Source organism: Oncorhynchus keta, chromosome 30, assembly GCF_023373465.1.
Source record: "Oncorhynchus keta strain PuntledgeMale-10-30-2019 chromosome 30, Oket_V2, whole genome shotgun sequence".
Lineage (NCBI taxonomy): Eukaryota > Metazoa > Chordata > Actinopteri > Salmoniformes > Salmonidae > Oncorhynchus > Oncorhynchus keta.
The window spans coordinates 40,301,215-40,318,803 of NC_068450.1; the positions used below are offsets into that span (position 1 = coordinate 40,301,215).

At 40.9% G+C, this 17,589-nt stretch overlaps 1 protein-coding gene across 11 annotated transcripts in view; it reads left to right on the forward strand.

The window, feature by feature from the left end:
- The window catches only part of rxfp1 (relaxin family peptide receptor 1), a 143,298-nt gene that overhangs the window by 66,205 nt on the left and 59,504 nt on the right, over positions 1–17,589 (forward strand). For all 11 annotated transcript variants that reach the window (XM_035744612.2, XM_035744613.2, XM_052488425.1 and 8 more), the window contains one exon: positions 14,980–15,063. In XM_035744612.2, the coding sequence (XP_035600505.1) occupies positions 14,980–15,063 (84 nt within the window). The remainder of the gene's footprint in view (positions 1–14,979; positions 15,064–17,589) is intronic.

Below are 17,589 nucleotides of genomic sequence, written 5' to 3' on the forward strand. Positions count from 1 at the left end.
ATGAGTTTAGATCCATGTTAGATAGCATTTATCCTTTGCCAAGATATGCCACACCTGTCAGGTGGATGGATTATCAAGAAGATGATTAAACAGCATGATCATTCCACAGGTGCACCTTGTGCTTGGGGACAATAAAAGGCCACTCTAAAATGTGCAGTTTTGTCACACAACACATTGCCACAGATGTCTGAAATTTTGAGGGAGCGCGCAATTGGCATGCTGACAACAGGAATGTCCACCAGAGCTGTTGCCAGATAATTGAATGTTAATTTATCTACCGTAAGTCACCTCCAATGTTGTTTTAGAAGATTTGGCGGTATGTCCAACCGGCCTCACAAAAAAAAGTTAAAGGATAGTAAAAAGTAAAACGAAAGAAAAACCCTTGAATGAGTAGGTTTGTCCAAACATTTGACTGGTACTGTATGTCTACGATCTTACAAGTTATGTTGTCTTGAATTCTCTAATGTAAGATGGCAGTAATGGCCAGATGTTACTGTTTTTACATAGGGTTATTTACAGGTAGCCTATCTGTGTTTATTTCATGATGAAGTCCAATAAATATTAACATTCCATGATGTGAAAATAGGAAATAAATATTCAATCCCAATGATTGAAAGACACTTTGGGGAACTAAAAAACTTGAACAGATTGATGCAAAATGCAAGTGCGGGGAAAAAAAACTGTTTATAAAAAGAGTGCAGTTGAAATTACCTTTGCGTGCTTGATGAAAAAAAAAAGTTTTATTTTATCTCATAGTTCATCTTTGGCAATATAGCCCTGTGAATGGCTTCTAAAGAAAAATATATATATATTGCATTAAGCCACGACAGAATGTTGGTGCAGCCAAATCGTGTGCCGGTGCCTCCAATTGAAAAAGTTAGTGGAACCAGTGCCATGAGTGGAAAACCTTAGTCTGGAGCCCTGCTATAGTCATAAGCCTACTATATGCTTCCCAGTCAAAACAGTTCATGCATATTAGGCCCTAGTGGGGTGGTGCCAGGAAAATAACCTCTCCCTCAACGTCAACAAAATGAAGGAGCTGATCGTGGACTTCGGGAGACAGCAGAGGGAGTTAACCCCCATCCAGATCGACGAGGAACGGAGAGGGAGAAAAGCTTCAAGTTCCTCGGTGTGCACATCACTGACAACCTGACATGCTCCATCCACACAGACAGGTGCAACAGCCTTTGCTCGTTTGTCATGCAAAGGTATGTGAGCACAGATGTTCACTTCGCTTAGCCAAATTCTTGTAGGAGCAAACCCACAGTATTGTATGCAGATGATTTTACAGGTTCTTTTGTATCGATTGCTGTAATGTAAAATGGCAGGGGTGGATTGATTCGGCATAGGCTCCCGAGTGGCGCAGCGGTTTAAGGAACTGCATCTCAGTACTAGAGGCGTCACTACAGACCCGGGTTTGATTCCAGGCTGTATCACAACTGGCCTGTGATTAGTCCCATAGGGTGCACAATTGGCCCAGTGTCGTCTGGGTTAGGGTTTGGCCTGGGTAGGCCGTCATTGCAAATAAGAATTTGTTCTTAACCAACTTGCCTAGTTGAATAAATGTTAAATAAAAAAGTAATACAAATCTGTAAATAACCCTATCTGTGTTTATCTGTTCCATGATGTGAAGAGGAAATAAGAATTCAAACCTGTTGATTGAGAGACACTTACAGTGCCTCCAGAAAGTACTCACACGCCTTTACTTTCTCCACATTTAGAATGGATTTATTTTAATTGTCATTTTGTCAACGATCTACACCTGAAGAAATATTTATAAATATTTCTTGACTAGATAAGCATTCAACCCCCTGAATAAAATCATGTTAGAATTCCCTTTGGCAGTGATTACAGATGTCAGTCATTCTGGGTAAGTCTAAGAGCTTCGCACACCTGGATTGTACAATACTGTATTTGCCCATTATTTATTTATTGAATTATTCAAGCTCTGTCAATTATGTTGTTGATCATTGATAGACAGCCATACATTTTAAAGCCGATTCATGTCAAAACTGTAACTAGACCACTCAGGAGATTTCAATGTCATTTTGGTACACAACTCCAGTGTATACAGTTGAAGTCGGACGTTTACAAACACCTTAGCCAAACACATTTAAACTCTGTTTTCACAATTCCTGACATTTAATCCTAGTAAAAATTCCCTGTCTTAGGTTAGTTAGGATCACTACTTTATTTTAAGAATGTGAAATGTCAGAATAACAGTAGAGAGAATTATTTCTTTCAGCTTTTATTTATTTCATCACATTCCCAGTGGGTCAAAAGTTTACATACACTCAATTAGTATTTAGTAGCATTGCCTTTAAATTGTTTAACTTGGGTCAAACGTTTCGGGTAGCCTTCCACAAGCTTCCCACAATAAGTTGGGTGCATTTTGGCCCATTCCTCCTGACAGAGCTGGTGTAACGGAGTCAGGTTTGTAGGCCTCCTTGCTCGCACATGCTTTTTCAGTTCTGCCCACAAATGTTCTATAGGATTGAGGTCAGGGCTTTGTGATGGCCACTCCAATACTTTGTTGTCCTTAAGCCATTTTGCCACAACTTTGGAAGTATGTTTGGGGTCATTGTCCTTGTGACGTAGAAGTCCGCCACTGGCCGCGGGCAGCATTTGGTTCTTTAACGCACACACATATTCATCACTCCTCCCTGCGCCATTATAAGATAAGTTAACAATGTGGGTCGACACACAAATTAACTTCTGTCTTGGTGCATGCATTTCACACTTGTCAATGTTCATATTTGAGAGATACAATAATTATTATACTTATCAATGTTGTGGATGAGCACATTGTTTGTTTGTTTGTTTGTTCTGTTCCTCTCTCTCCATCTCTGTAGCTTCCGGGTATGCTGGAAAAGGGAATTGGGTTGGCTTTATAGTGCCTGTCCCAAATGGCTCATTAATGCATATGGGCATATTGAAAGATATTGTCAGTAGTGATGTAATGTTGTAAATGTTATGTTGTGATATTGTTTAAAACCATGTTGCAATGTATATCCTTTAGTATGTTTAGTTCATGGAAAATGTAGGTTTGTATTGTTAATTGATTAATTAACCAGGGTTAATTGTTCTGAGGGGAGGGGCTAGCCCTACAAAAGGAGCCTCTCTTTCAGTCATGGGAAGTTTTTTTTTTGGATTGAGCTGTGGATGGGGCAGCATTGTTTTTAAGCTGTCCCATAAGGTAGACGTTGATGGCAGTACTGTTGTTTTTTTGTTCCGGAATCACTTGTAAATAAACACCTTTGCACAGAAGAACTTTTGCGGCTCCGCCATCTTTTTATTTTGATAGAGGTTAGGTTATCCAGTTTAGCCTTCTGGCCTACTCTACGTGACAGTCCTTTTGGAAGACACATTTGCGACCAAGCTTCAACTTCCTGACTGATGTCTTGAGATGTTGCTTCAATATATCCAAGTCATTTTCTTCCTCATGATGCCATCTATTTTGCACCCTCCTGCAGCAAAGCACCCCCACAACATGATGCTGCTACATCCGTACTTCATGGTTTCGGATGGTGTTCTTCGGCTTGCAAGCCTCCCCCTTTTTCCTCCAAACATAGTGATGGTCATTATGGCCAAACAGTTCTATTTTTGTTTCATCAGACCAGAGGACATTTCTCCAAAAAGTACGATCTTTGTCCCCATGTGCAATTGCAAACCGTAGTCTGGCTTTTTTTATGGCGGTTTTGGAGCAATGGCTTCTTCCTTGCTGAGCGGCCTTTCAGGTTATGTCGAAATAAGACTTGTTTTACTGTGGCTATAGATACTCTTGTACCCGTTTCCTCCAGCATTTTCACAGGGTCCTTTGCTGTTGTTCTGGGATTGATTTGCACTTTTCGCACCAAAGTACGTTCATCTCTAGGAGACAGAATGCGTCTCCTTCCTGAGTGGTATGACGGCTGCGTGGTCCTATAGTGTTTATACTTGTGTACTATTGTTTGTACAGAAACCTTAAGGCATTTGGAAATTGCTCCCAAGGATACACTAGAGTGGAGGTCTACAAAACAAATTTCTGAGGTCATGCCTGATTTCTTTTGATTCTTTGAGATTTTCCAAGCTGTTTAAAGGCACAGTCAACATAGTGGATGTAAACTTCTGGAACACTGGAATTGTGATAAAGCGAATTACAAGTGAAATAATATGTTGTTAGAAAAATTACTTGTGTCATGCACAAAGTAGATGGCCTAACCGACTTGCCAAAATTATAGTTTGTTACCAAGAAATGTGTGGAGTGTTTGAAAAATGAGTTTTAATGACTCCAACCTAAGTGTATGTAAACTTCCGACTTCAACTGTATCTGACCCGACTCAAGCAGGTTTTCCTTTAGGATTTTGCCCGTACTTAGTTCCATACTGTTTCTTTTCATCCTGAAAGTGTCCCCGGTCTTTGCCGAAATCAAGCATACCCGTACCATGATGCAGCTACCACCATGCTTGAAAATCAGGAGTGATGTGTTGTTGGATTTGCCCCAAACACAAGGCTTTGCATTTAGGCCAAAAAGTGTATTCCTTTGCCATTTTGTTTTTTTGCAGTATTACTTGTTGCATACAGGATGCATGTTTAGAAATATTTTGTATTTGGTATAATTGTATTTTTTTTCACTGTCATTTACAGTAGATTATTAGTGTGGAGTCACTACAATGTTATTGATCAATCCTCAGTTTCCTCCTGCCCTGCAGCTCAGTTCTAAAGGATGACTATCTTTGATGTATCTGGGTGGTTTAATACGTCATCCACAGCATAATTATTAACTTGACCATGCTTAATGTGATATTCAATGTCTAATTTGTTCTTGTTACTCATCTACCAATCATTGTCCTTCTTTATGAGGCTTCGAAATGCTCCCTGGTCTTTGCAGTTGAATATGTTCTTTAAATGCAATACATCACTGAACAAATCCTTCAAAATTCAGGTCAACCCCAAATTATTTAACACAGTGAGCCCATGTAACTTATGTAATTTGTTATGCCAAACCTTACTCCTAAACTAATTTTGGCTTGCCTAAACATAAGGGGTGAATACTTGTACTTATGAAACTACTATTTTTAGACACATTTGTATAATGTTCTTTTCACTTTGACAAAAAAATCACAATTAAATCTATTTCAATCCCATTTTGTAATGCAACAAAATCCAAGGGGGGTGAATATTTATGATACCAACTGTAAGCGGCTATTTTCGGGCTTCTAGGGAGATTCAGTTTGGTAAATGAGAGGGAAGGCTGCTGAGCCTGGTACACCCCTAACCTGGTCTCTTTGGAATAGACAGGTTTGCCTGCTACTAAGTATTGTGAGAAATTTGTAAATATACATTTTTTGACCAGTGTGTCAATATTGCTCATTGGACCATCTGATTCATCTGCAAATAAAAATAACTATGACTTCTACAAGGTCCCTATTTTACAGACCAACAAAAACGGCTATTTAGATCCGCTGTCATTGCACCATTCCCACCTGCTCTCAAATCCACTTCTCTAACTCCCCTCCTCCATATTCTATGCCCCTCTCACTCCCCACTTTCAGAGAAGTAGTGTTCCTCCAGCTCTACAGAATTCCAATGGGCAGTGGAAGGGGTGGCCCAATTGTTTGCAACACCTGGAGATACTGTATATAATAAGTTAACACAAGAAGCCACGTCTGTTTTAGAAGCTGACCCCCTGGGCCTACCTTTCAGCTAAGTAGCTGAGCCTCCTGGGCTGATCCAGCTTCTATTGCCAGTCTGCCAGACATATCACCATCTGGTCCAGGTAGAGTGGGATTGTTATGGCCTCTTAGACTACAAAGCAGGATCATTGGCAGACCTAGACCCTAGACCATGTCATACTGAATGAGCCAAGATGTCCGACAATCGTTTCGACCTAAGAATTGGCACACAACGTTGAAATGTTGTCTGGGTAGGCAAAATCGTGGCATAAGATGACTCATACAGTCTACGCAAACCTTTATCTCCCAAACAAGGTGGGATTGATTTGAGATCGGCACATGATTGTCGAAATTCCTCCCCTTTGCTCGTTGATGAGTCCGAACCAAATTGGAAGAAGGCAGGCAGGGGAGCCTTCTTTCTATATTTTGCGAACATACTCCTGCATAATTGCAAAGCTGAATCACCCTTTTCCCTTGAACCTCATCCTCTTCTTTCAAGTTGTTTTCATCTCCCCTTTCTTCTCTGTGCTGTACTCTCTCATCCTAGCCGCCAGAGAGCCTCTCATCCTAGCCACCAGAGAGCCTCACAAGGAGGTAGAGTGCATATAATCATAATTTGTAAAATGGTGGCTCGCATCGGCGGATAGATACTAGATCATTATGGTTCACGTCTGGTGGCTGTTTGCGTCAGTCTCTGCAAGTATCATACAAATATTTAGGTTTTGCTTTATGCATGGTGGTATTCTTTGACAAATGTGCTTGGGAAATGTCTCGTCAGTGCAGAGGACTATGAGGCTTAGGAGGCGGCCATCTGCGCGACACAGATAGATGGTCTTGTTCCTAACAGTTTGGGAAAGTAGATAAGTCATCGCCATTGCGGTTGGGTGTGTGTGTGTGTGTGTGTGTGTGTGTGTGTGTGTGTGTGTGTGTGTGTGTGTGTGTGTGTGTGTGTGTGTGTGTGTGTGTGTGTGTGTGTGTGTGTGTGTGTGTGTGTGTGTGTGTGTGTGTGTGTGTGTGTGTGTGTGTGTGTGTGTGTGTGTGTGAGTGTGATTGAGTGTATGTATCCTGTGTTTGTTTGCAAGAGGCCTTGAGACCTTGAGGGTGACAACATTGTTTGAGCTTTTTCAGACCTGAACAGTTATTCATGTTGGACTTCAGCCATCGAAATGGTAGGAGGCCATCTGCAATCTTAAAAGAGACATTAACCCTCTAGAATCTAAGCCCTATCTAAGCGGCGGGGGGGTTCTACATAAATATCTTTCACTGGACTTTGCACTCTCGCTCTCTCTGCGAATTTAATAGGACACAATAAAAGAGTCACTGTTTGTAGGGCCCTATAAAATCTGCTATACGGAGAGCACGGACGGAATCACGGAATCCAGACATTCAAACAGAATTCAACAATATAAAAAAAATGTTTTGAACTTTGTAGGAAATCAACTAAATGTATTGAACTTATTGGAACATTTATAAATGTGCCCAAGATAAACATGACATGAACGAAATGGATCAGTGATTTGTATTGTCCCTCAACTTTCTGAAGAAGCAATGGCACAGGAATGCCCCTGTCTGTGTAAGCACATTTGCCTACCAATTTGTGTAATCCGTAGCGATGATGCTAATAACAACCATCTTCTGATATATGGAAACACTTTCCCAAAAACATTCTCAATTAAAATGTTAACTACAAAGTAGTCTATGCCTGCCTGGCAGAATATCATGAGTATCTGCATCAATCCATTGTTTAGCATACCAATTCCATTGACTCGTCAATCAGGTGCAATCCTTTTGAGATATGAATTTCCATGACCTCTGTTACTAATAACTCGGTCTGAGTGCTTAAGCGTTAACAACTACAGTATGCAATGTGAAATATAAGTAAACATACTACTCCCATCAGTCAAATGATTCATAACCTGTGGGTAGCAACTACAGATATTTACTTGATAATAGATACTTTGGTCACAAATTTGTGGAGAATTGGAAAGTCTAAAAATACATTTTTGCAGTGGATTTTATTATATGCAACTGAACCCAACTTGACACTACTCTAGACAACATCAAAGCAACTGGGATAATCTCACTTTTCTAAAGAGAAGAGCATGAAAAAGTGCATTTTTACAGGAATAAATTAAACAGTACTATAAAACAGTTACTGAATGGTGGCCTTTGCCTGCTATTAAAGCATTACGGCAAAAGTTCATATCATTACCTTGTCAATTGATTATTTCAAGAAACACACGCTCTGCATGCTAATATGTTCGATAGTTTTGCCCGGCACCATACAGGAGAATGTCAGGAGAACAAAATGTGTTGTTGGCCCATTTTATGTGGGCCAGATGTAGCCAACTACTGTTTTGACGAAATGAAAGAGGACCCAAACCAACTCATTTTGGGTCTGTTGGGTTCCTCGGTGTCTGCCTGTAGTTAATGTACTATATTTGACTCATAAACAGCTCCTATGAGCCTAGTCTGAGCAAGCCTAGTCTGAGCAAAGGAAGTGTGTGTGTGTGTGTGTGTGTGTGTGTGTGTGTGTGTGTGTGTGTGTGTGTGTGTGTGTGTGTGTGTGTGTGTGTGTGTGTGTGTGTGTGTGTGTGTGTGTGTGTGTGTGTGTGTGTGTGTGTGTGTGTGTGTGTGTGTAATTGTTTTCCTACCTTATCAGGACCCCAATGCCCTAACAATTCACCCAAACGTCCTGACAAGTAAGGAAAAAAACAATGTGTGTATCTGTGCATCCAAGATATGAGTCACATTCATATTTCACCCAAAATAGAATGCAGATAAAACTTTGAAATGACAAAGATAATTAACTGCAAAATCTTCTTGGGGCCATTTGTTTTGCTCTTAATATATAAACTAGGTTTGAAAAGTATGGGGTCATTTAGAAATGTCCTTGCAATAACATAAAATTGATCAGAAATACAGTGTAGACATTGTTCATGTTGAAAATTAATTATGTAGCTGTCAACGGCTGTTTTTTGTTATTTTAATTACATTTTTTAATGGAATATCTACATAGGTGTACAGTGGGGTGACAGCATCATGGGGGTGGCAGCATCATGTTGTTGGGGTGCTTTGCTGCAGGAGGGACTGGTGGATTTTACAAAATAGATGGCATCATGAGGAGGAAAATTATGTGGATATATTGAAGCAACATCTCAAGACATCAGTCAGGAAGTTAAAGCTTGGGACTTCCAAATGGACAACGACCCCAAGCATACTTCCAAAGTTGTGGAAAAATGGCTTAAGGACAACAAAGTAGAGGTATTGGATTGGCCATCACAAAGCCCTAACCTCAATTCTATAGAAAATTTGTGGGCAGAACTGAAAAAGCGTGTGTGAGCAAGGAGGACTACAAACCTGACTCAAGTTAAACTAGCTCTGTCATGGAGGAATGGGCCAAAATTCAACCAACTTATTGTGGGAAGCTTAATGATGGCCACCCAAAACATTTGACCCAAGTTAAACAATTTAAAGGCAATACTTAATACTAATTGAGTGTATGTGAACTTCTGACCCACTGGGAATGTGATGAAATAAATAAAAGCGGAAATAAATAATTCTACTATTATTCTGACATTTCGTATTTTTTAAATAAAGTGGTGACCCTAACTGACCTAAGACAGGGACTTTTTACTCGGATTAAATGTCAGGAATTGAGAAAAACTGAGTTTAAATGTATTTGGCTATAGTGTATGTAAACTTCCGACTTGTATTTACATGTTGGTAGGGATAAGGAGAAAGTGACTGGTAGCAGGATTAATAATAAAGCAACTGGTAGCAGGATTCCTGCTGCAGGAATGTGTAAATACTCATGGTAATATACTAATGATAAAATATGCATGTAAACAGAAGTAATAGTTACAAATAAATGGATACTCATGGTAATGGAAATCGATAATAATTTAACAGCATCGTAGTGGTAGTAATACATCTAAACAATAATAATTTTTAGCAGCAGCGTAGGTGTGTGTGGATGGGCATAGTCAGTGTGGATAGTCTGTGGGAGAGGTAGAGCAGTAGAGCATTTAACAATGTTATGGCCAGGGAATAGAGTCTTCTCTTCAAATGCTTTGGCATTTCTCATACATTGCCTGGCATGCATCTTGGATGGCTGGAAGCTCACCCCCAGTGATGTGCTGGGCCGTCCTCACCACCCTTTGTTGTGTCTTCTAAGCGAGTGCGGTGCAGTTGCCATACCAGATGGTGATACATGCTCAATGATGCAGCTGTAAACGTTCCTGAGGATCTGAGCGGCCATGTCAAATGGTTTCCGCTTCATGAGGGAGAAGAGGCGCTGCCATGCTTTCTTCACGACGCAGAGGAACTTGAAGTTTTTGCATCTATCTATTGCGGCCATAATTGGCATGTAATAATAAAACAACGCAGATTATGGAGAGTCTTAAACACATCCAAACTTTTCACAGTAGCTGGACAAAGATCCAATATAAAAATAAAGGGAGAATATCCACTCAATGTCCTCCCGAGTGGCGGTCTAAGGCACTGCAGTGCTAGAGGCTGTCGCATTTTGAATTTTAAATTTTACCTTTATTTAACCAGGCAAGTCAGTTAAGAACATATTCTTATTTTCAATGATGGCCTGGGAACAGTGAGTTAACTGCCTGTTCAGGGGCAGAACGGGGGTTTGAACTCGCAACCTTCCGGTTACTAGTCCAACGCTCTAACCACTAGGCTACGCTGCCGCCCGGTCGCGAACAGGCTATCGCAGCCGTTCATGACCGGGAGACAATTGTCCCAGCATTGTCCAGGTTAGTGGAGGGTTTGGCCGGCCGGGATGTATTTGTCCAATTGTTGTATTGTGATTCCCCTGACACATTGGTGCGGCTGGCTTCCAGGTTAAGCGAGCAGTGTGTCGAAGCAGTGTGGCTTGGCAAGGTCGTGTTTTGGAGGACGAGTGGCCCTCGACCTTCACCTCTCCTGAGTCCATATGGGAGTTGCAGTGATGGGACAAGACTAACTACCGATTGGATATCACGAAATAGGGGAAAACTATCTTACAGATCGCATTCACACTTGCATGGTATGCGTGCCATGGATGTTCTCACCACAAAACCAGGACAGTGAATCATACTAGTAAATTTGGTTTTAATGAAATTAAATTAAAAACAAGAAATCAGTTTTTTTAACAATAAAAACATGACAAATGTGATATCATAAAATCACCAGCATAAAAAAAGACAATGCATTGCCTTCATTATAGTAGGCCTAGCGTAAGGGTAGCCTACAGAGGGTTTGGGTTTTAAAAATATGAAACGGAAATCAAACAATTGTTACAGGAGAATACCAGGTTCACCGGTATTCACCGAGGTTCTCATCTCTTGTTTCATGATGGGCATGGACACATTTAGCCTACATCATGGAGGGGTTTTACGCATGTCCAAGGCATGGCTAAAATAATGTAGGCCTGCCTACAATACATAGATAAAAAGAGAATGTCAGCTCACTGTTTTGCTCCTCTCAAATGTTATATTTTAATATAGCTTGGGTGATTAAGATTTTTTCCATCCGGTCTCATGACCCAAACACTTTATCAACGGTCTTGACTAGCCTACTTGATTACATTGGGCAGGACAAAAAAAGGAAGACTTCATTGAGAGAAGGGGAGGCTATGCTTGGTTCTAATCAAATAAAAAGAAAATGGCGGAAAAAACATGAATGTTTTATGTTTCTTATTACTAAGTATACAGGCACCGCATCCCATCTCGTTTCATGTGAATATGTGCAGTGTGCGACACGGCTGGACAGGCTGCATTTCCGCTGTCTAAATTCATGCCATAATCTTTACCGCTAAAACCAGCTATTGGTTGGTCTTAAATATCCCTACTAGCACTGCCTGACATTAGCACTTTGGATCGTGTCTTTAAGTACACGCTTAAAATATTTCCACCCTTCCCATCAGAGCGCGAGCTTGCTGATTTTACACAGGTAAATTGCCGAACATATGGCATTAGAGCTGGAAATTGCCAGTGCGACAGTTTTTACGTGACAGAATTGCAAATTAACGTGCGTTTGACACTAGCGTCGCCTTAACGCCAGACGAAAATAGAGTCCCCAAAGTCATATCAAACTATTATGCCAATTTAAACCAATAGTGGTGTGTGGTCACCGAGATTATCATTTCAGCAGCATTAGATTTTGACAGCGCCATCGCACAGCTTTGAGACAATCGATGTCCGATTTTAGTTTTCACTGAATTTCCGTTTGGATATTTGGAAACAATTAGGCTAAGTTAAAGTGAGTGCTCATGATCATCTTTATTCCCTAGTGGCACAGAAGTCTTAGGTGCTACATCTCAGTGCAAGAGGTGTCACTGCAGTCCCTGGTTTAAATCCAGGCTGCATCACATCCAGCCTTGATTGGGAGTCCCATAGGGCGGTGCACAATTGGCCCAGTATCGTCTGGGTTTGGCCCGGGGTAGGCTGTCATTGTAAATAAGAATTTGTTCTTAACTGACTTGCTGAGTTAAATAAAATAAAAATGATAGTTTACTCATATATTAGCCCGATCAAAACATTTTGTTAGCATGTTATGTAGCTTAACAACTGAATGTTGCTCTTCACTCACATAGTAGCCTGTCCTACTCCTGACCAAAAGCCTGTGACATGTCTGAATCAATGTGATTTTGTTTCACTGAATCGGTCTGTATATTTGGTTAATTGATCTCTGGCTGGGCAATTTATTTGTGTGTCATTTATTTGTGTGCTCATCTATCACTGACCAGAAACATTTAGCATGCAATAATGTAGCCTAAATCAAGTGTATGATTCTGCTCTTGCCTAATACAATCTATCCATCATCAAGCTGTGAGTGTGTGTCCTGTTTTATCTATAACTTAAATTTGCCTTGTTTAATATAATCAAACACTCATTCATTCATGTCATTATGCAACACGAGTCATTCATGCCTTTAAGTAATATCAAGCAGAGAGAGAGCCGTAGTAGGCTAAAAGGTGCTCAGACACATAGTTCATTTTTTATTCACATAGCACGGCAAGCCCGAGTCCCGCCCTGCGCGACTCAATTCACAGAATTATGTTGGGGCTGAAAATAAGAACTCTAGTGGGGATTACAGACTGGGACAAGAACAAGTTGAAAGTGACTGTAGAGATGAGTGTCTGTGCGTGTGTGTTTGGTCTTAAACCAGAAGTCCTCACAAGGATGATAAAACAAGAAACATTTGGACAAGCGGGTACATTTCGCAGGTCAGCACAAGGCTATTTTAAGGCTTAGAGGTTAGGTTAAGGGTTACAATTAGAGTTAGGGGTTAGGGAAAACAAGACTTTGAATAGGAATAAATCAGGTCCGCGCAGGGATAGTAAAACAAACGTGTGTGTGTGTATACTGTATGTTTTGGGGTATGTATGTTTGGGTATGTGCCTGGGTCTGTGAGTATGTGTGTTTGCTCTATATGGTGTTAAAGGCCCTAACTTGTACAGAAGTAGAATCTTAATTTGATGACCCTGTTGGAAATGTTTTACTTTGAAATGTCAGACTTAATTTACTGAAAATGTATCAACCCCTACAAAAATGTCCATTAATTATAATGCACATAATAATTCACATTTCCTGTTCTTGAATTTTCCTGCTGTAGCAAACTGGCTCAAATTACGATCCCACATCCATGCTATACTTTTGATATATGTGACAGTCGTGACTGATGATGCTGCAGTAGGTTGAAGGGCAGCAAAAACAGCATTACCATTTGCACTAGTAATGGGGGAGCTGTTAGAAAGGACAATTGATTCCTTGTTAACATAATAACTTATTTTTGTGTCTAAGGAAGTAAAAAATGTTTTACAAAAATGAATCTATTGAGATGGTTTGTCCTAAAAGCTTGTAATATTTATACTGAACAAAGATAAGAAATGCAACAATTTCTAAGATTTTACAGAATTACAGTTCATATAAGGAAATCAGTCAATGGAAATAAATAAATTAGGACCTAATCTATGGGTTTCACATGACTGGGAATACAGATATGCATCTGTTGGTCACAGATACCATAAAAAGAAAAGGTAGAGGTGTGGATCAGAAAACCAGTCAGTATTAGATGTGACCACCATTTGCCTCATGCAGCTTCGACACATCTTCTTCACATAGAGTTGATCACGCTGTTGATTGTGGCCTGTGGAATTTTGTCCCACTCCTCTTCAATGGCTGTGCAAAGTTGATGGATATTTTGGCGGGAACTGGAATGCGCTGTCGTACACGTTGATCCAGAGCATCCCAAACATGCTCAATGGGTGACATGTATGGTGAGTATGCAGACCATGGGAGAACTGGAACATTTTCAGCTTCCAGGAATTGTGTACACGACATGGGGTCATGCATTATCATGCTGAAACCTGAGGTGATGGCGGTGGATGAATGGCACGACAATGTGCCTTAGGTTCTCGTCGTGGGTTCTCTGTGCATTCAAATTGCCACCAATAAAATGCAATTGTGCTCGTTGTGTGTAGTTTATGCATGCCCATACCATAACCCCACCGCCACCATGGGGCACTCTGTTTACTATGTTGACATCAGCAAACTGCTCGCCCACACAATGCCATACATGTGGTCTGCGGCTTGAGGCCAGGTGGACATACTGCCAAATTGTCTAAAATGACATTGGAAGTGGTGCTGTTTAATCATCTTCTTGGTATGCCACAACTGTCAGGTGAATGGATTATCTTGGCAAAGGAGAAATGCTCACTGACAGGAATGAAAGCACATTTGTGCGCAACATTTTTGAGAAATAAGCTTTTTGTGCGTATGGAAAATGTCTGGGATTTTTTATTTCAGCTCGTGAAACAAGGGACCTACACTTTACATGTTAAGTTTCTATTTTTGTTCAGTGTATATTGGCAAACCCAAACTTAATTCCAGATTGATCTACCAAAATGGGCAATCTATTTATCTTTTCATGGTTCAATGAATGAGCCCTAGAAAGCCTGGTCCCATATCTTGTAGTGCTCCTGCCAACTCCATTGCTGTTATTGTCAAGCCAAACATGATAATTCCATAAGGAGTTGGCAAGAGAGCAGAAACCGATTGGCACCTAGTCTAAGCCCTAGACTTCTTGAGTAAGAATCTGCAGTGCCCAAACTTGAGGCCTACTAGCTGATTAATGGATGTCAAGCTGATGTCAGGCAAAAAAATAGATTGTTCCTGCTGTGTTGTAGAAGGTATTAATTGACATCTTGGCATGTATCTAAATTATTAATAAAGTATGATAGAATGTTGATGTTTGCTCTGTGAAAGATGGACATAAGGATGTACTATTTCTGACCAGTAAAATAATGTGTTTATATTTTGTTTCCTAGGAGATAACAATGGATGGCCCCATCTTTTTGACAAGTATTTTGGGATGCCTAACATCGACATCGGGACCAAGTCTGATAAATGTTGTAAGTACTGTATATGAAATTTCATAAATGTACCGTCTCCCCTTTCTCCAATAACTATTATGCTTATAAGTTGAGTCAAATGTTTTCAAAGAACCAATAAGCAAGTGCATTAGTGCAGAACGACAACCATTCTGCCTACTGGAACAGTGCTTTGAATTTTTTTTTAAATCCTTTTTGGCAGTTCTATAACTTCGCTACACACAAGCAGTATAGGGGAACATTTCTTCAAGTCTTCTTGAGAGAAATACACCAAGCAAATACAGTGCCTTCAGAAAATATTCATACCCCTTGACTTATTCAACATTTTGATTTGTTACAACCTGAATTTAAAATTGGTGAAATTGATTGCATTTCACACCCATCTACACACAATACCTACGCGCAATCCACAATGGCACAAAAGCCAAAACACAGGTACTCACACGCACCAACAAACATAGTAACAATAATGGACAGCCCAATGGAAAATAAAGGGCACATATATACAAATACTAATCGGTCGGATTAGGGGACAATTCCGTAGGGATCATGACAACAGCCTTATTCTAAAATGTATTAAATCATATTTTTCCCTCGTCAATCAACACACAATACCACATAATGAAATTGTAGCAAATGTATACAAAAAAATTATATTATGACATTTACATAAGTATTCAGACCTTTCACTCAGAACTTTGTTGAAGCACCTTCGGCAGCGATTACAGCCTTGAGTCTTCTTGGGTATGACGCTACAATCTTGGCACACCTGTATTTGGGAATTTCCCCCATTCTTCTCTGCCGTTCCACTTAAGCTCTGTGAAGTTGGATGGGGAGCGTTGCAGCACAGCTATTTTTATGTCTCTCCAGAAATGTTCAATCGGTTTCAAGTCTGGGCTCTGGCCGGGCCACTCAAGGACATTCAGAGACTTGTCCCGAAGACAGTCCTGCGTTGACTTGGCTGTGTGCTTAGGGTTGTTGTCCTTTTGGAAGGTGAATATTCGCCCCAGTGGGAGGTCCTGAGCGCTCTGAAGCAGGTTTTCATCAAGGATCTCGATGTACTTTGCTCCGTTCATCTTTCACACGATATTGACTTGTCTCCAGTCCCTGCTTCTGAAAAACATCCCCACAACATGATGCTGCCACCACCATGCGTAACCGTAGGGATGATGGTACGTTTCCTCCCGACATCACGCATGGCATTCAGGTCAAAGAGTTCAACCATGGTTTCATCAGACCAGAGAATCTTGCTTCTCATGGTCTGAGAGTCCTTTAGGTGTCTTTTGGCAAACTCCAAGTGGGCTGTCATGTGCATTTTACTGAGGAGTGACTTCCGTCTGGCCACTTTACCGAAAAGGCATGATTGGAGAAGGAAGGGAAGGTTGAGAAGGTTTTCCTTTTGGACGGTTCTCCCATCTCTACGGAGGAACTCTGGAGCTCTGTCAGAATAACCATCGGGATCTTGGTCACCTCCCTGACCAAGGCCCTTCTCCCCTGATTGCTCAATTTGGCCAGGCAGCCAGCTCTAGGAAGAATGTTGGTGGTTCCTAACTTATTCAATTTAAGAATGATGGAGGCCACTGTGTTCTTGGGGACCTTCAATGCTGCAGAAATGGTATCCTTTCCCAGATCTGTGCCCCGACACAATCCTCCCATAGCTTGGTTATTGCTCTGACATGCACAATCAACTTTTGGACCTTATATAGGCGTGTGCCTTTCCAAATCATGCCCAATTAATTGAACTTACCACAGGTGGACTCCAATTAAGTTGCAGAATCATCTCAAGAATGGTCAATGGAAAAATACAAACCTCCAAACTAGCTTCAATGCCATACAACACTCTTTCCATGGCCTCCAAATGTTCTTAAATGCTAGTAAAACTAAATGCATGCTCTTCAACCGATCGCTGCCCGCACACCCGCCCGCCCGACGAGCATTACTACTCTGGACAGTTCTGACTTAGAAAATGTGGACAACTACAATTATCTAGGTGTCTGGTTAGACACTGGTTAATGTGAGTCTGGAAGGACATTAACCATATCCAATCCGAAATTATGTCTGGAATCTGCTTCCTATTTTGCAAAAAAGCCTCCTTCACTCACGCTGCCAAACATACCCTCTAAAACTGACTATCCTACTGATCCTGACTTCGGCGATGTCATTTACAAAATAGCCTCCAACACTCTACTCAGCAAATTGGATGTAGTCTATCACAGTGCCGTCCGTTTTGTCACTAAGGCCCCATATACTACCCAACACTGCGACCTGTATGCTCTCGTTGGATGGCCCTCGCTACATATCCGTCGCCAAACTCACTGGCTCCAGGTTATCTATAAGTTTTTGCTAGGTAAAGCCCCACCTTATCTCAGCTCACCGGTCACCATAGCAACACCCACCCGTAGCACGCACTCCAGCAGGTATATTTCACTGGTCATCCCCAAAGCCTTTCCTTCCAGTTCTCTGCTGCCAATGACTGTAACGAATTGCGAAAGTCACTGAAGCTGGAGACTTATATCTCCCTCACTAACTATAAGCATCAGCTATCAG